The sequence below is a fragment of the Ipomoea triloba genome, chromosome 5 (assembly GCF_003576645.1).
Source record: "Ipomoea triloba cultivar NCNSP0323 chromosome 5, ASM357664v1".
Classification (NCBI taxonomy): Eukaryota; Viridiplantae; Streptophyta; class Magnoliopsida; order Solanales; family Convolvulaceae; genus Ipomoea; species Ipomoea triloba.
Window position 1 is genome coordinate 19200832 of NC_044920.1, and position 19861 is coordinate 19220692.

General features: G+C 35.3%; 1 protein-coding gene across 2 annotated transcripts; it reads left to right on the forward strand.

Moving 5' to 3' along the window:
- The first annotated feature begins 1267 nt into the window (after positions 1–1267).
- LOC116019944 (protein GIGANTEA-like) lies at positions 1268–19136 on the forward strand. 2 transcript variants are annotated; one of them, XM_031260343.1, is made up of 15 exons: positions 1268–1457; positions 2291–2534; positions 4620–4691; positions 4797–4851; positions 4969–5111; positions 5271–5542; positions 7805–7860; positions 8743–8983; positions 9118–9268; positions 14237–14446; positions 14519–16051; positions 17152–17220; positions 17578–17796; positions 17957–18049; positions 18592–19136. In XM_031260343.1, exons 2-15 carry the CDS (start codon positions 2448–2450, stop codon positions 18889–18891), a joined length of 3501 nt encoding a protein of 1166 aa, XP_031116203.1. In that variant the 5' UTR covers positions 1268–1457; positions 2291–2447; the 3' UTR covers positions 18892–19136. The 2 variants fall into 2 exon arrangements, with proteins under 2 accessions (XP_031116203.1, XP_031116205.1); XM_031260345.1 differs by having other exon boundaries at positions 2444–2534.
- The last annotated feature ends 725 nt before the right edge of the window (positions 19137–19861 follow it).

Genomic DNA, 19861 nt, shown 5'->3' on the forward strand with positions numbered 1-19861 from the left:
GGATCCTAGACTTTGATGTTTTTACCTAATTTTGACAATTAGAATCAAGAACTAAATTGAGAAAATCACTATAACCAATGACTAAATTATGTAAAATCATTATAGTTGGTGACTAAATTGGGTATTAATAGAATTAAAGAGTTAATTCCATTTGTGGTCCTAAATTTATAGATGACAGTCCACTTTTAGTCTTTTTTTTATTGGAACATCCACATTTGGTCCTAGTATTATTGTGGCATAATAATTTTTGGTTCTCTATCAACAAAACGGTTTTAATGCGGTTAAATACAAAGACAGTTTGGTCTTCAATTACAGATTTTTTCAAAAACATAAACATAAACATAAAAATATATCATGGTCAACTTACTTTATATAAAAATGATCGAAGTGCCTTTGTATTTAATGATATTTCAACAATTTTGTTGATAGAGGACCAAAAATGATCGTGCCACAATAATACTAGAACCAATTGTGAATGTTCTGATAAAAAAAGACTAAAAATGGACTGTCGCTTATAAATCTATGACAAAAAATGGAATTAACTCTAGAATTAAAATACCAAACTATTCTAACAAATGACTCAATTAAATAAATTATAGAAGTGCAGGGCCCAATCTAAATAGAGAAAAATTACTATAATAGATGATTAAACTGGATATTATTTCTTATCAAAACATTGACTGATAGTATATGACAAAATTGGCAAAAATAAACATAACATAGAGCCAAAGTTAACATTCTTTAATGCAAATATTTATACCGATCGACAGTATAATATTAATATCAATTTCATTGTTTTGGTTTAACTGTTTTCATATTTTAAAATAATATTCATTAAACTTCTTAGTTACTACAGTACTAAAAATAGACATGCTATTTTTAATAAAATTGCTTCGTATTTATTTTCTACTAAATTTTGCCAACTACCATGTAAAATGATGACATCTCGGTTACTGAGTAGTTATGTGTTCAAATATCGATGCAGGGGCTTAGATTCTTTGGACATAAAATATTTGAAAAAGTATAAAACATATATTGTCTTGTAAAAAATTATGAATTTTTTTTAAAAAATAAACTTTCTAATAAATTTTAAAATTTAGAATTTAATGTTAAAAGCGATGTATGCATGGGCATGACAGAGGGATGTATGGATACATGAAAGATAGATGGGGCATTTGTCATGGAGCTATTGAGGAAAATATCAATGCCACGTATGCATCTTAGGAAGAGAGAGATCGCAGCTAAAGATCTCCTCTCTGCTCTGTATCTATCTCTCTCTACCTTCTACTCTGTTGTTTACCTTTCTCTCTCTCTCTCTCTCCGGCCTCTCTCCACCCAAATTTTATTTACAACCAAAATCTTCCATTTACTGTTACTGCAGCCCTGAGAAGAAACCAAAACATTCACTAATTTGCATCAATTACTTCTTTTTCTCCAATCTCTTGCAAAATTTTCAGGTACACTTCTTCACCTGCTCCTATTTTTGCGTCATTTTCTGTGATTTTACACAGGTTTTTTAATCCTTGAAATGTTAAGATTTGAAGTTTCCTTTGTTCCTGTTGCCTTGTATGGAAAAGGGTTGATGAGAAAATGATGAAACCGATTGAAGGGTATTGGAAAGTTTTAATTCATCTTTTCTAGTGATTAAAAGCGTTGAGAAGTTCATCTCACTCCTGCTCGAGTGAATCTGTTTGAAGTTTGTTGAATTTCCATGTTAAATTTATTTATTTATTTACTTATTTTTATTATTTTTGGTTGTAAAAGTTTATGTAGAAAAAAAATATTTTATAATATTTTTTAAAAATTGAGATTAGTCTTGTTGATTTTATATCTTTAATTATTGTTTTACATGCATTTTATTGTACTAATGAATGGGTATTAGGGGTATCTAGAATTGCTGAAAATGGATGTGTTTTGTTTCTTCGTTAGAGATATTATTGTTTCTTTGATTTTCACCTTAATAATAAGAATAAAATAATTTAGTAGTATTTATGTTTTACTTGATGAATTATCTCCAGAGTAGAGTGAACAATTTTTTTTTTTCCTTTTATTTCATTTCCGTTTGAAATTATTTCAATTGGATATTTATCAAGGTAAGGATATGATTCTGATGTTAGCCAATGCATTTTTTTCCCCTATGTTATTATTATTTTTTCTCTTAAAAAAATTGTCTGTGCTGGACTGCTGGAGAGCTTGGTGCTATATTTCCAAATTTTAACATCACTATTCCAATTAGCAATTTCTTTAAAATTTTAAAGTTTTTGACTTTATATGACTATTTTCGGTGTAGAAATCACTGTGATTAACTCATTGGAAGATCTAGAAAATGTTGAATTACAATCTATTGAGTATCGGTCCCTGATTTGGAGGACAGAAGTGGAGCTTCGAGGCTTTACTTGTCACCATGCTTTTCTTATAGTAAAAGTTCTTGGCTGATCGATAGGTATATGGCTGCTTCATGTGAAAGGTGGATTGATCGCCTTCAGTTCTCTTCATTGTTTTGGCCGCCTCCACAGGATGTACAGCAACGGAAGGTATGATACTTTTCTTAATATGCCTAAGATTTTGATAATCTTTTCTGGCTCAAACATGTATAAGTGTGTTGCCCTGCTATTGGCACAAGCTCTTGTTTCTGTTTGCCTCAAAATCCTATCTTCTGTCTGAGTCCGTGATGCATGAACAGTATAGCTGCTTATGTTGCAAGAGGAAATATGTAATTCTCCTTGAAGCAAAACTTTGTAGAATTGCTATTTTATTTGTACTTCCAATGGCATTTTTGTGTCTGTATTTTTATATTCCTAAACAGTTTGGGGCTTTTGGTAAACATATATATATTAGTGCAAAGCTTAGCAAAGTGGAGTCATTCCAGAGTTCATGTTAATGAAAGAAAATTTAGTTGTTCAGTGCTGGTGGTTCCTTGGTAAACTTCTTAGTCATTTTGACTGTTATCTTTTTTTTTTTTTTTCTTTTTGTAAAGTTTAGCTGACCTGTCATTGTTATCTTATTCAAGAATAATAAATAATTCAGTTATACCAATATCAGCACCTTAATTTTTTTTTAAGAAGCCATTTTAACCAACCAATTAAGGAATCAGTTGTCCTCAGGTTAACAAAATTTTCAAACCAAGTTTTTTCTCTATAAAATTCAAGGTTTTTTTTAACTCTGTAATAAAGTAGTAATGAAAGGGTCTGCCTTATGATATGAAGGCTTTGTTATTTTGATCAACATTGTATTTAACTAAATTTTACAGTGGCCAAGTTTAATTTTTTCTGCGTTTGGGTCAGTATAAGTACAAAACATTCTAAGATGTTATTGCTAAATGACTATATGGAGAACTGAATTTCAAGTATTTCTCCAGCTGTATAGATTTTACTTAATCATAACCTGATACCATCATGCCATCCCATTTAGATCTTGATTTATGATTTCTGTACCATATTTGAGGATATAAAGTATCTTCGCGAATATGTGTGCAAGAATTTCTATCCTTTATTTAAGACATCTGTAATTCAAGCCCTAGTGCATTGAACTAGACAAGATGTCCAATTTGCTTGTTCAGAGCTAAATGCCAACCCATAAATTCATGACAATGAAAGGCATTTTAGATGAGATATACCTTATTGCATTATTGAGGTTCTCACCAGTGGGATTGTTTTCAAGAAGATTACATGGTATTTCACTTAGATTCACACACTGACATTATGGAGTTACAGCCAGCTCCAGTCCAACATGGTAGGGCACAAGTTGGTAGAACACAAAATTGTTGACCTTGTGGTCTATGTTTGAACCTATGGCAGGTGCTGCTTTCATTTATTTTTTAGTTTACTTTTAAAAAACATGTAAATCTGTCTTGTCTTTTATGTGATAACTGGTTTCTACATATTATTGCAGTTCTGTCATTAGCCAGTATAAAAACAGCAATTTGATTTTAAGTTATTATTTTCTGGATTATGCAACTCACACCTATGTGATAGGCCAAATTTGATTTGAATGGAGAGCCTAAAAAATGAGTTGAGGTCTTAAACATTTGATGTAAGTTAATTTTCTAACTTATAATTAAAGTTGAAAACAACAAAATTGAAAACTCTAATCTAAGCTGTTACTATGCCTCTTTAGTAATGGGAAAATACTGCATCTAAACAGTATAACAATTCCTCATTTTATATCTATTTCATTCTAGCTTTGACTCTAAACTAGTTGAAATTGAGGGATTGAATTATTGAAAGGCCTGGCGGGTGACAAATAGCCACCACCCACCCAGTTATGCAAAAGTAAAATATGTGAGAAACCAAAGAAAGAGAGAATAGATGATTGTATTAATAGTAATAGATTACAATAGATTGTATCTCTGTGTTTTGTATATTGAACTATATAGAGATCCTATATCTCTATAGGAACATTGTGCTAAGCCCACTCCTACTACAAATAGAAAAACAAACGTACTCCTACTCGGACTAGAGATTCCTATTAACTATTTCAAAAATTTTAATCTTGCCATATTGGTGGTGTACTTTCTTACATCTATTTACATTGTTGAGTTAAAAAAATGTCATTTTATTTTAACTTATCTATATTTTATGAGTTCTATTCATAGAAATCTTAATCCATTCTGTTTTCAGGATCAAATTACTGCTTATGTTGAGTATTTTGGTCAGTTTACATCAGAACAGTTTCCGGAAGATATAGCTGAGGTATTTGGTCTATACTTTGGCTTCTGGAATTACTGTCTGGAAAATGCTATGTTTGTTGGTGTTTCCAATAAATATTAATTACTGGATGTGTATATTTTTTGGCAGCTGATCCGAAACCGCTACCCATCCAAAGAAAACCGACTTTTTGATGATGTTTTGGGTATTAGTGATTCTCTCATTCTACTTTTAATATAATCTATCATTTCTCTGCATTCAAATTAGCTTCTGCATATTTGGTGCAGCTTGAATATTTTTTCTAATTATTTTCAATTTCCAGCAACATTTCTCCTCCATCATCCAGAGCATGGACATGCTGTTATTCATCCAATTATCTCATGTATCATTGATGGTACATTGGAGTATGATAAAAATAGTCCACCTTTTGCCTCTTTCATTTCATTGGTCTGTCCAAACAGTCAGGTATTCAGATTCTTTAACACAATTCTTAACTTTGTTGTTGATTTCAGTATATGTTTTTTTACATGATATGTTTGCCATCATTCTAAAGAGAACATTACATATGTTCTGATAATTTACTGAAGAAGAGTCTTGAGACTAATTGCAAACCCATGCATGCAGAATGAACTTTCTGAACAATGGGCTCTTGCTTGTGGAGAAATTTTACGAATATTAACCCACTATAACCGCCCGGTTTACAAAGTTGAAAAGAAAGATAGTGAAGCAGATAGAAGCAACAGTGGCAGCCATGCTTCAACAAGTAAATCTGCTGATGGGGGCCCTAGTTTGTTGTCTCTGCAACATGAGAGGAAACCACTGAGGCTGTTGTCTCCATGGATTACTGATATATTGCTGGCAGCACCTCTAGGTATTAGAAGTGACTACTTCCGGTGGTAAGTACAATGGTCCTTGCATGAAAATTCATTCTTTTCTATACATGAAATACCCCAATGTGCTATGTTGATGAGGAACTACTATTTGCCTTTTGAGTCATAGAATGTACGTATTTTGGATTTGTGATGAAATGCTTTAGTTATCCAATATATATATATATATATATATATATATATATATANATATATATATATATATATATATATATATATATATACATACATACATATATTTGGTACTCTTATTCAAAATGTCACTTGATTTTTATTTTTTAAATATGAGCACAACTTTCTAATTTACCTTTACATATATGTATATTTATGCGTATTAATTGTTACCTTAAGAACAAAACTTAGCTTAGCATAAAACTAAACTTTGAAGTGTAAGATACACAAGAAAAGTAAAAGAATACCTGACCTAAAAAAGAAAATGTAAAATATTTACCCACACTGTGTGCATGCCAACACTTGCAACAATAAAGTTTATATTACAAGTTCTGGATACTTAATTATTATTATTATTGTTGTTGCTGTTGTTGTTGTTGTTGTTATTGTCGTTGTATTATTATTGTTGTTGTTGTTGTTGTTGTTGTTATTATTATTATTATTATCAGTTCATATTATTTTTGTGCGTATACAGACATGAAATGCTTGTGAATAGGGTAGGCCATTTTGCTGAGTTGAGCGCCACTTAAGCAGGTTAAACTTGAGGGGGTTTTCAGAATATTTTAGATGCTGGACTAGATTGTGAATTTTAACTGGGAAGAACTTCTTTACAAATTACACTGTTTACTACTGAACTGATCCAACTGTCATTGGGATATCTTGCAATGGTCTGATTTTCTCTTTATATTAACTTTATTGATGAAATAGAAAAATGATGACACGAAATCATCCAAATGAAAGAAGAGGAATTTTACAGAATCAACTAAGGGAAACCTATCAATCTCGGGGTAAACCTGTAAATGATATTCTTGCTTTAGCTCAGAAAGGTGTCAAGAACACAATTTAATTCCATAAAAACATATAAGTAGTTAGTCTTTGGAAGATTCTGCCATTAGGCAAGAGAATATAAAAGATAGGAACTTCTAGAAAATCTCCCTTTCTCACTCCTCCCAAAATTCCATCCTGATTCAATCAAACAGATCAATACATAAACCATGGTTAGAAATATTTTTAAAAAATTTGATTAAATTTGTCTGTAAGGAAATTAATTGGTTGGGAGGAAAAGGGAAATCACAATTTTCTCAGACAAACTGTACATATTAGATTTAAATATTTAATTATTACTTTTGTTTGGTATTTAAGTCATGTGACAAATCTAATTAAAAGTCGGGAGGGGTTGTCTGGAGAGGATCATCTCCTGATCTCCTTCAGATGTATTTGTCTTGGACACTACTAAACTCTGTAGATTCAAGTATGTGCCCAATAATTGAGTGTAGAATTGTTGCTTTTAGTGTAAAAAGTAACCTTTTCCTGTTTTCCATGCAATCTCACCATCATATATTCCAAGATCTAGGAAAGTTTCATATTCATATCTTATAGCTTTAGACAATTTGTCTTGTGTTTTTAATTCCTTTTAATAGTGGATATTTCTTCCATCATAAATGGAGGAGTTTAACACATGAGTTGATATGAACTGAATAGTGTGCAATAACCTTAACATTTCTGTTTCAACTTGGGAGTTGTTTACTAGGCTATTTGGAATTGCTGTGGAACTTAAAACATATTTATGAAGTTTTGTGGAATGGATGGATGGAAGGAATGTATTTGCCTTTCTGGTTTAAAAAGTTTAAGGGGAATGGTATAAGAAATCTGCATTTTACTCACTTAGTAGTACCCTTGTGCTCACTAAAGTAAAATGCTGTTTGGGGAATCAAGCCATTTGTGAGAGCAATTAATAGAAGTCATATCTAAACATATGACAATGAGAGCTTTTGTGTTGATGATCTTTGGTTTCTCATTTTTATATAAAATTTTAGGATTTATGGATGGATAAACAAGTTAACTATTTCCTGTAATTTAATATACTAGCTTCTTAATTATTTCCTTTTGCAATGGTAATATACTGTTATACCTCAACTAGTGTTTGCTTTGGTGTCTTTTGACTGTGAGAATTTTAAGAATATTTGTTTAGTAAAGTGGTAGTCAAAAATTAAGTTCCTCATTGGCAACATAATTAATTCATTGAAAATATATACTGATGGTAATGACTAGGTGACATAATGTACTGTATTGATGGCGATCGTTTATGCTCAACAGGTGTGGTGGTGTTATGGGAAAGTATGCTGCTGGAGAACTCAAGCCACCTTCAACTGGTATGTGCACTTTTTCTAGAAAACCTTTGCAATTAAGCCTCTAGATTCCAGACATGCTTGTGCAGATAAATGGAAGCTAAAGTACTTATAGTACCATTCGGAATGTTTAATTGGAAACATTTTTATTTTTGTTTTTTGTTCACTTTTGAAAACAAAAACAAGTTTCTGTTTTTTTCTCAAAGTAACAATCATGTTAGGTCCATATTTTTGTTTCCAAAATTATATAAGCAAAAGCAGAAAAGTTTGTTTTATTATGTGTTTCTTAACTGATCAACACTCAGCTACTTAAAGCATACTAGTAATTGACTATTGGATAGAATATGAATTTCAACTAATGGAAATTTTGTGATCACACAAAATCTTGTTACACTTCTACCATTCATCCAGCTGATCTTAATTACCATCTAACTTTCCTTTGAACCAAGTTAGGGCACCCATCCACTCCATCCAATTGGATAAACTTGGACCATTTACCAAATTGTCCTAACGTTAATACTTGCTTCTTTTATGTCTTCATATAATAAAGCACTAAATATCTTGATAACTTTACTATGTTCACCTTAACAGAGGAAAAAGAAAAATCTTTATTATTGAAATCCTACTATTAGACCCAATTTGTACCAAGGATTTCACTATGTTCTAAGTGTAGTAAGACAAAATATATACATTTCACCAACAAACAAAATTGTAAAGTGCTTTAAACTTCCGAAAACATTACTAGTTGATTAATGGTTTTAATTGTTTATACTTGTTATAAATCTTTCATGAAGCTTGTTCATAACTTGTTTTAATAGTTTATAATTTTTCAACCCATAAGGCATTTTATTGAATTAACTGTATTTCTGAGGGAAAACTTAAAATTGACTTAATTTTGTGTCTTAGCTTCTTCCCGTGGGTCTGGAAAGCATCCACAACTAATACCTTCAACTCCAAGGTGGGCCGTTGCTAATGGTGCTGGTGTTATATTAAGTGTTTGTGATGAGGAAGTTGCTCGTTATGAGACTGCTACCTTAACTGCAATTGCTGTTCCTGCACTGCTGCTGCCACCCCCGACAACGCCTATGGATGAGCATCTTGTTGCAGGGCTTCCAGCTCTGGAGCCATATGCACGCTTATTTCATCGGTAAGTCTCTGATACACGCTCTAAAACCAACTTAAATGGAATCTAAGTCACTCTTTCCAAATATGCAATGGGAAATTGAGACAAATTTCTACACCTTATAAAAAGATCATCCGTGTCTTAATTTTCTCCTTTAGATACTATGCAATTGCAAGTCCAAGTGCCACTCAAAGGCTTCTGCTTGGACTTTTAGAAGCTCCGCCTTCATGGGCTCCTGATGCACTTGATGCTGCTGTACAACTAGTGGAACTTCTTCGAGCAGCAGAAGATTATGCATCTGGATTGCGGGTAAGTTGTATCTTGTACCAAATTATTTGAGCAAAATGTGAGCCTACAAAATTTTGGGCTGCAAATTTCTGTTAATCTATATTCTTATTTGGTGCTGGTTGCTGGAGTCTTGTCATTAAACCATTAGCTTGCTTTTTAACTGTTACATCAAATGATAGAAAAGGATTATATTTATATATTTGTGTCCAGAAAATATATGTACAACTGTACAATGCTCTATTTTTATATATACATAAAGGTATAGATGAGCATGGCCCATCACTAGAATTGGACTAAGGTTAGGGTCACATTCAACACTCCTCAAGCTGGAAAATAGATACGGAGTATTAATCATGCCCATCTTATAAAAAAAATCGTGCCCATCTTATAAAAAATATAATTAATCATATTTCTATTGAGCCCTTTTCTAAACAAATCTGTTTAATGATTTCCAACCTGTAGCATAATGTTGAAATCAATGGAGTTCAGGGTGTAGCTGTAAGCTATATTCCTTTCTAGCTTGTACTATTGTAGATTTGGGTTCAGGGTGTGACTTAAGTTTCTCAAGCCATGATTGGCATACAAGATTCCTTTCCCAGGAGCATTCTTCAAATACTTTACAATTCGAACTGCAACTTCCCAATGAGGTTTAGTAGGGGATGCCATGAACTGACTCACCACACTCACTGGAAAGGCAGTAGCAGGACGAGTGTAAGATAGTTCAACTTACCAACCAGTCTCCTATACCTCTCTAGGTCTTCAAGAAGCTCCCCCTCACCAGCTACAAGTTTAACACTCTAGTCCATAGGAGTCTCACAAGGCTTTGACCCTAAGAGCCCAGAGTCTTCAAGTAAATCTAGCAAATATGCCTTTCTTAGAACGAACAAATTCAATCCCAAGGAAGTACTTCAACACCCCCAAATCTTTCGTGTGGAACTTCTCTTTTAGAAAAGACTTGAGTGCATTGATTCCTCTTGCATCATCATCTGTGATCACTATATCATCAACATAGACAATTAACAAAACACTGCCACGGAAATTCGGAAGGTATAACACAGAAGAGAGAGACATTGATGGACTAACACTAGCATTGCCTTTACCCAAAGCAGAGGTGCATGAACCATTTGCTAGGTTAACTATAGTACCATAATTAAAGGAATAATATTTGAAAAAAATATTGAGATTCCCTGACATATGGTCACTGGCTCTAGAATCAATGACCCACTATCGAGATGAGGAAGAGACACAAGCAATAGGATTACCTATTTGGACAAAGGTGGCTAAGGGAGATGGCAAAGTCTCTGGATTAGCTGGAGGCTGCAAGGAAGATACTTTCGATTGATTAAACAGAGCCAACTTTTCATCAATCATCATGACCATATTTCCGTTTGGTTTATAGGCAAAGTTGGCAAACCTTTGTGGTTAGAGTGGCTTTGGGCATTGGTTGCGTAGATGACTGGGTTCTCCACAATTGTAACAAACCCTTTGTCCTCTTCGACCTCCTCCGCGCCCTCTGCTAAAGCCACCACGTCCCCTAAACCGGCTTCCTCGACCATTGGCACTTTCATCACCATTATCTCCCTGGGATAAAAAGACATGTTTCTCCGACACACCATCAATATTAGGATTACTTGATGCATTTTGAACCATAGCGAAGACTTGGCCTATTGACTCTAACTCCTTATTCCCTAGCAACTGGGATTTCAGAACATCATACTCCTTATCCAACCTAGAAATCCAACTAAAGACATGCAATTGATCACGTTGCTTTTTCATTTTATCCATGTCATTTGTAATCGGCATAGCAGTATACAATGCCTCACTCACATTTTTGAAGTCATAATAATAGTCCCTAATGTCTCGCCCCCTTTTGAGATGGACGATGAACATCCTGAGACAATTGATACAACTTTCTCTAATTATTTGCCCCGCTAAACCATTTATTTACTAATTCCCATACCTCCTTTGCAGTTTTACAATGTTGCATGATAAACTTATTTTTCTATATGCAGATTATTATACGTGATAACATGGCTTTATCGTTTTTCTTCCATTCTTGGGCTTCAGTAGGTTCTACTGGGCATGTTTCAGTTAAATGTTTGTCTTTACCCATACCTCCCAAGTTAATCTCAAGTAAAAACTTCCATTCTCCAAAGTTGGATCCATCCAGTGCCAACACCACATCAATCAATTTAGATGGGGTTGACACCACAGTAATGGTCCTACCTTCAGCCATAGTATTCCGGTAAAACAAAGGAAAAATGCTCAAGTACCTGATTACACCACCACTTCAGATCTACTAGGCTTACCGAGACTGGCCTGCTGGTACCAGTCTCGACCGGAAAAGTCGCCAAAACAGTGTTCACGCGCCGGCGCATGGCGTCGGAACCCTTGGACTGCGGCGGTGCGTGGAGATCCCGATGGCTGCTCTGCTTCTTCCGACGGCGTTGCCTCCTCACTCCGACCAAAGCCCACTGCCCCACTCACCTTAGTCTCGCTCTGATAGCATGTGGAATATGATTATGTTGTATATACAGTGTGTATAGGACGCAGAATAAACAACCTGTACAACTAGAGAGGAGGTACTAGGATGTGCTGCAGAAGTGGAAGGTCTATAAGCCTTAAATTGAAGATACTTGTATTTGGTTGGGGCTATTACAAATGAAGAACTAGGATCTTGTGTCTCGGAGCCAATAGCTTGAATTACATTGACAAAGTGTGGGACTAGATAAAATATGATATCAAATACGGACGTAATCTGGATAGAGATTAGCTAAGGTGAACACCATGAAGAACTTTCACATTGCTTCACATGAGCATTGCATGGTTTTCATATGGGAAGAGCTTATTGAACTCATAGTGCAAAGCTTCCACTTGCCCAAGGAACTCCGTTATATCCATATATGGTTGACACTTGAAATTAAGCATATTGGAGACCAAGGAATAGAGATTCTGCCTTTTGCCACACTTCGTAACATGCCTTGTAAGCTTTATAGATGTTGTGTAGTTTGGAATCAATTCATTACCACAAACCCACAACATATAGCATAGTAATGCATCCAACTTCTCCCACTCACCCTTGTTTTATTTGACATCTTCTAGCTTAGTTGTTAAGTATCTAGATTGACCTTTAAATGATAGTTTGATTGAAGCTGCCCAAGTTATTGCTTTCGGTCAATTTATACATGGTGATGGCCAAAAAGGATGTGAAGTTAGTTGTGGACAAAACAATGGAGATGATTAGAAAAAGGACCCGAGTTTGTCTCTCGTGTCAATGGCCGGTGGTGGTGAGAGAAAAATTCACCTAGAGATTCATCTGGATGAGATGTGTTCAATGGTACCACTGGTGTTGTGAATAGAGAGACTCGGAGGAGATTCGAGTGAAAAAAAAAAAAAGTTGAAACCACCATTGACTATAGGTGGTACATGCGGCAGCGGCCGACGATGGGACTCTTGGCATTGGCTCACAATGAGAGCGTTAGTGGAGTTGGATTGGACAGACAACCACTGCTATTGTTCACGCCGGAGGAAAATGTTAGAATTGGAGCTTTTTGCAGGAAAAATAAAAAGAAGGAATGTCTAGGGTTTTTCTTATGCTTTGATACCATCTGAAACAGTAAAGCTTTTATTATTTTTCTGTGTATCTAGATTCTAGAACTGTACAAAGGTTTTATATGTACATACACTAGAGGTGCTAAACTTGGTGGCATGTGGTTCCGCATCACAAGTCACAACTTCTCTAGTGGTATGGCTTGACTGACTTCTATTCCCAACATTGTCTCCCTCTCCCAACCTCAGCCTTGTTGTCAGATCGGTTGTCAAACTTCTTTTAGACTAATCATCGAACTCCAACAATGGAGGCATCATTACCTGTAGGGTTTCAAAGTCAAACTTTAAAACAAACCCTAATGCTTGGGTACTATGTTTACTGTTGAAATTGAGGGATTGAAAGGCCTGGCAGGTGGAGAATAACAACCACCCACCAGTTAGGTGGAAGCAAAGTATGTTAGAAAACCAGAGAATATATTATAATGAAAGATTACAATAGGTTATTCTCTATGTTCCTATGTACCTCTATATAGGAATAGGAAACTAAGTCCACCCTACTAGGAGTTTCCTAATATTCAATAAAGGTCTCCTAATATTCAACATTTACCAAAAAAAAAATTTATTTGTGTAGAAAACATATCTACAATGCCCTATATGTATACCTAAAAACATTGTTGTTAAGGCGTCACCTAGGTGTCTGGTTGGGTGGCGCCTCGCCTTGAAAGTCCGCCTTAACAACTCTGCCTAAAAATATAACTGGATTTGACTTATCATTGAAATCGTACTATGGTTAAGTCTACATTCAACAAACACTATATTTCTCATCCCTTGATTGCCAAAATAGAAAGCTACACACTGCTGCTGTAGAGATGCCTGGATTATTATTGTTCTATCTATGCTAATCTATTTTTAGTTGTGACCGAAGGAACAACACCTTTTATGTGTTAATCTTTGTTATTGGGTTTCACACTCTTTAAAAAAATCATAATGCCTGAATTGGCTTTATGGATGCTATGAGCCTCACATAGAATAATTATGCTTTTAGTTTAACAAAAAAAGATAGATAGTGAACTGCAATGTTTCAATATCAATTGCAACAAGTTAGCTTTGCTTTCAGACAGTTGGAAGTCTGAGTAGCAACTCTATATGCATTTTTGTCTTGATTTTATAAACATGATATTTTTTTATCTTCCTGTAATGATGTTACATAGTTCATTTATTCTTTTAACACAATTTCATCATAGGATGGACAACATGCCTCTTTCACTCTTAGAGAAGCTTATAAATCTGATTTTAAGATTTATCTTATATTTATTTTGTAAAATTTTATCATAAAAGTGCTATTAACTTGATTCCTTAAGAACATCTTTTAAAGGGATGCTATTGATAATCTAATGCTTTCAATTAACTTAAGTCCTAATCCTTATCCACTTGGTGAAGCTTCCTCGAAATTGGATGCATTTGCATTTCTTGCGTGCTATTGGAATTGCAATGTCTATGAGAGTTGGCATTGCTGCAGATGCTGCGGCTGCTTTGCTTTTTCGAATACTTTCGCAACCTGCTTTGCTTTTCCCACCATTGAGGCAAGTGGAAGGAGTGGAAGTCCAACATGAACCCTTGGGTGGATACATTTCATGCGATAAAAAACAGGTAATGCTTGCCTTATTGCTTGGATTTAATCTAGAGGTACTCTAGTGATATCTAAAACATGTCATTCTCTAGAGAGAAGTGCCAGCAGCTGAAGCTACAGTTGAAGCTACTGCCCAAGGGATTGCATCAATGCTCTGTGCACATGGCCCTGAGGTTGAATGGAGAATATGTACCATTTGGGAAGCTGCTTATGGTTTGATTCCTTTAAGCTCCTCTGCTGTTGATCTTCCTGAAATTATGGTGGCAACCCCTTTGCAACCTCCTATCTTGTCATGGAATTTATATATACCTCTGCTTAAGGTCCTTGAGTATCTTCCTCGTAGGAGTCCATCTGAAACCTGCCTCATGAAAATATTTGTTGCTACTGTTGAAGCAATTCTTCACAGAACATTCCCACCTGACTCATCCAGAGAAGAAATTAAAAAGACAAGATTTGTTTTTGGCTCTGCCTCCAAAAATCTTGCTGTGGCAGAATTGCGAACAATGGTCCACTCGCTATTTGTAGAGTCATGTGCTTCTGTTGAGCTTGCCTCTCGCCTTCTTTTCATTGTGTTAACTGTATGCGTTAGTCATGAAGCAAAACACAATGGAAGCAAGAGGCCTAAAGGTGAAGATTCTCTGGCAGTTAGTGAAGTCAGTGGAGACATACCAACAACCACTGCGAAGCGAAAAGAAATGGGAAGTGGGAAACCTAAAAAACAAGGACCAGTGGCAGCATTTGATTCTTATGTTCTTGCTGCTGTTTGTGCTCTTTCTTGGGAACTTCAGCTTTTCCCTTTGATTTCAAGAGGGAGTTTTTCATTCGGTCCTAAGAATGTGGATGACACAGCTAACCTTTCTAATGTATCATCCATTGAGTTGAAGAATGGGATTCACTCTGCAGTCTGCCATACTCGCAGGATACTAGCAATTCTAGAGGCACTTTTCTCTTTGAAGCCATCTTCTGTTGGAACCTCATGTAGTTACAGTTCAAATCAGATAGTTGCAGCAGCTATGGTTGCAGCTCACGTTTCTGATCTTTTTAGACGGTCAAAGGCTTGCATGCGTGCACTGTCCATCTTGATACGGTGTAAATGGGATGATGAAATTCACTCTAGGGCATCTTCACTTTATAACCTCATTGATATTCACAGCAAAGTAGTTGCATCAATTGTCAACAAGGCCGAACCATTGGAAGCACACTTAATGCATGCACCAGTGCCAAGGGAAATTCCCACCTGCTTTCATGGGAGGAAACGAAATAAATGTACCAGCTGTAACTGCTTAAAACCCGAGCAGCCATCACCCCATCAATGCGAAGGTTCATCTGATCCTAAAACATTAATTATATGTGACAAGGCTTCACAATCAACTGAGGTTGCCAGGGGAACCACGGGTAAAGCGGTTGCAAGTTTCCCAATAGATGCTTCAGATTTGGCCAACTTTCTGACAATGGACAGGAATGTGGGATTTAATTTTCAAGCACGAGATCTTCTAAAGTCTGTTCTTGCAGAGAAACAAGAACTTTGTTTTTCTGTTGTTTCCTTGCTTTGGCATAAGTTGATTGCATCACCTGAAATACAGCCTAGCGCAGAAAGCACATCTGCCCAGCAGGGATGGAGACAGGTAATAGTCAAATGACATAACTGTGACAGTTTTTATTTCCAGTAGCAATCATCCAGTTATAACCAACATACCTTACAAAATGTTAGATACTTGATTACAGATAAATACATTGTTGCTTGACATGGTCAAGCTAAATAGATTAAGAATCGTATTTTGTGAATTCAAAATTTAGATTAGATTCATATTTTTTTATTGGTAAAATTCCAATATAGCATCCTCTACAGATTTAACTATATATGCTATGAGGTAAGTAGAAAAAGCCGATTTTCCTTATTTCATGTAGAAAAAAGATTAAAGGAAGCAAGGGAAGAACATGGAATTATTTAACTTAGTTGAGTGGTATATTATTTGTGCAATGTTGAATGGTTTTTATCTAAGCAGAAAATCGTTTCTATTGCACCAATACAAAATTTTTTAAAAATGTTTCTATTGCAATAAATTCAGTAATCAGAGCTATGAAATGGCCTTTCTACAACCAAAAGTATCTTGTCAGAGAAGTGAAAATATCTATTTAATGACTAGCATAGAACTGAAACATAATAAAACTACCAAAGTTCTTGCAAATTTATTGCAATTGGACCTTGTTTTTTTGATTTTTTTTTCTCTCCATTTTCCAGACTGAATTCTGCTGCATGACATTCAATCATCAATGCCTTTTAGTGCTTGTCTGTTGAATTGTTTATACATTCTGGTCATTTGGAAATTCCACCTCATTAAACCTATATATATATATAAATGGTTCAAAAACTTGGTGGAAATCAGAATGAGGAGAATGGCCAAATATTATTTAGGTTCATTCTTTATAGTCGTCTTTGATCTCACTTTTCCTGCTCAAACCATGGAAACCAAGTATAAAATCAAGCTAAGAACAGAATTATATGCACACTTGTCTAATTGCATTCTTTTAGGATGATAACCTGTTTCAAGTTTATTAAAATCCATAATTATCCCACTTGTAAAGGAATGCTACTTGTGGCTATCTGCTTTCACAGCCAGATGTTAGTGTTAATCAATTAGGAGCTATACTGTCAGCCTTCTAATATGAAATAAAGATTCTTTTATGTGCTTCACACTTTTTTGACAGTTTCCTCTAACTGCAGGTAGTTGATGCACTATGCAATGTTGTGTTAGCCTCACCTGCAAAAGCTGCAACGGCTGTCGTTCTTCAGGTCCAGATTTCGTTCTATTTGGACTTACTGGAACTTTTATTTTTATTGACTAATGTAAAATATGTTTTCTTTTTCTGAACTCCATGTAGTACGGATGCGTGTCTGTGTATATCTATATATAGAACATGTATGCCTATAGCTCTATATACAAACCTGCATGCCATGTTCATATATTGAAAATGTCTTTATGTTGGAAATCTGTATGTGTATCGATATATGATCAGTTGTTTGTACTGGAATCATCATTAACTAGATTGTGTTATTAGCATGTGTTGGCAATGATTGTTTTTCTTATATGGTGTGAATGTTTATAACTTGATTTGTTTAGTCACTTTCCTTGCTTTGTTTACTTGTCAGGCGGAGAGGGAATTCCAGCCCTGGATTGCTAAAGATGATGATTTCGGTCAGAAGATGTGGAGAATCAACCAACGAATCGTGAAGTTGATTGCAGAATTGATGAGAAATCATGATACCCCAGAATCCCTTGTAATTGTGGCTAGTGCATCTGACCTTCTTTTACGGGCCACCGATGGAATGCTTGTTGATGGTGAAGCATGCACCTTACCTCAACTGGAGGTAATTATTTCTGGTGAAATGATGTACCTACCCGCATATAATTCATATTTGCTCTGGCATTAACATCTTAAATGTATCATACAATAATATTGGGTTGCCCATCATCCTGTATGCCTGCTGCTATATGCTTACATTGTTGGACATGGAAATTATTGAGCAGCTTCTCGAAGTGACAGCTAGAGCAGTTCAACCAGTGCTCGAGTGGGGAGAATCTGGATTGGCAGTTGCAGATGGCCTCTCAAACCTTTTGAAGGTGATATGTTTTTTCAGCCTCTATACATTCTTTTGATGCCAACCATTGTTATTTGAAGTTGAATAATTAATAAAATGTGTCTATATTCTGTAATACTAGGGGGGGGGGTGGGGGGGAAGGGTAACCCCAGTCAAGATGGCAAGAGATCCACACTTGTAACCACAAGGTCACAAGTTCAAATCCTTGCCCCCTTGATAACCTAGGCTGGTTTACTTCCTTGTGGTCCATTGGTCCTTTGTCGGCTAGTGTCACAAGACGGGGTTTACTCACACTCGAAACTCGAAAGGCTTGTTGGTTTTCCCTCGTCATCCAAAAAAGGGAAGAAAAAAAAAAAAGAAATAAGAGAAAAGAAAGTAAAAATGAAAAAGAAAGAAGCTATACCTGATAATTGGATATGAATAGCTTGGAACAAAAATGAGAAGTTGAAAACTTTTCTGGAAATGTTTTGTACATATTGTGGCGCGTGCTTGGTTTAAAGTTGAATATATGAACAAACGAGTAACACTTGACTCACTTGTTGAATTCGGGTCAACACCTTGCAGTGTCGTATACCAGCCACAGTTCGCTGTCTTTCTCATCCAAGTGCCCATGTCCGTGCTCTCAGCATATCAGTTCTTCGTGCAATTCTGCATTCCGGTTCAATAAAATCGAGAGCCAAACCAGTGAATATGAATGGCATCCATGGTCCTGCATATCAGTGCTTGAACGTAGGCACTATTGACTGGCAAGCCGACATTGAGAGGTGCTTGAATTGCGAAGCTCATAGCCAGCTTGCAAATGGGATGTCTGCAGAATTTCTTGATACTGCTGCTAAGGAATTAGGCTGCACTATATCTGTGTGAAGTTGGTTCATTATTTTGGGTGTTATTAGGTGGTTTCTTACTCAACTTCTCCGAAAAACGTTTCTTCACCAAATCAAAAGAATAGAATGAATGCATTACCAATTCATTTGGTGGATGCAGAAACTGAATCCAAACTAAATGTTGCTTTTCCAGTAAGTGAGTGATTGGTATATACTGCAAAACTTTGACATAGTAACTAATGCATTGAATCAGTGCCCCTATGCTATGGTATGGATTTACTCTCATTTGCATTGACTGCTGACTGTTACTTGTATAACGTAAACCACCATAATAATCATAATCATAATAATAATAATCAAGAAGTATATGTGTGATGCTTTTCAAATTTGACAGAGACTTGAGTGGTTGGTTCTGCCTGCTTGGATTGTTCGTTTAACCTCTGTCATTATCTTTCCAGTAATTCCAGTCTTTAAAAGTTCTCTGTGGTGTTTTGAATCATGCTCTCCTCTTCTATTCTACTTCATGGTTCATTGAACTTAAAACAAATAATAGTGTTTTTTTTTTTAATGATAAGATCACAAGGTGCCCCGAGTAGGTACTATGGAGGCACTTATAAACTTGTACCATACTCAAATTAATTCCTGTTCGCACTAGGCAAGGGGTTGCTGCTACACAAATCTACACTTTTCTAACCCCTTCTCATAAATAGCATCACAAAAGAAAATAAAAAATAAAAAAAGAGTGAAATTTTGCAGGTGTGCTTCGAGTTAAATTCAGATTCGTTGTATAGTGGTGGAGATATTGGATGACTATGAAAAATGTTGAAACCCTACTACCCTAGGCCCTTTTAGGAATGCGCTCATTAGGTTAATAGTTTATTCATGTATAAATAGTAGATATATGTACAATTCTTTACACTGAATACAATAAATCTTTTTCTTCCACAACATTTGACATGGTAACAGAGCTTAAACCATAGAATAAACCTTTTTTCGCCGCTGCAGCTGCC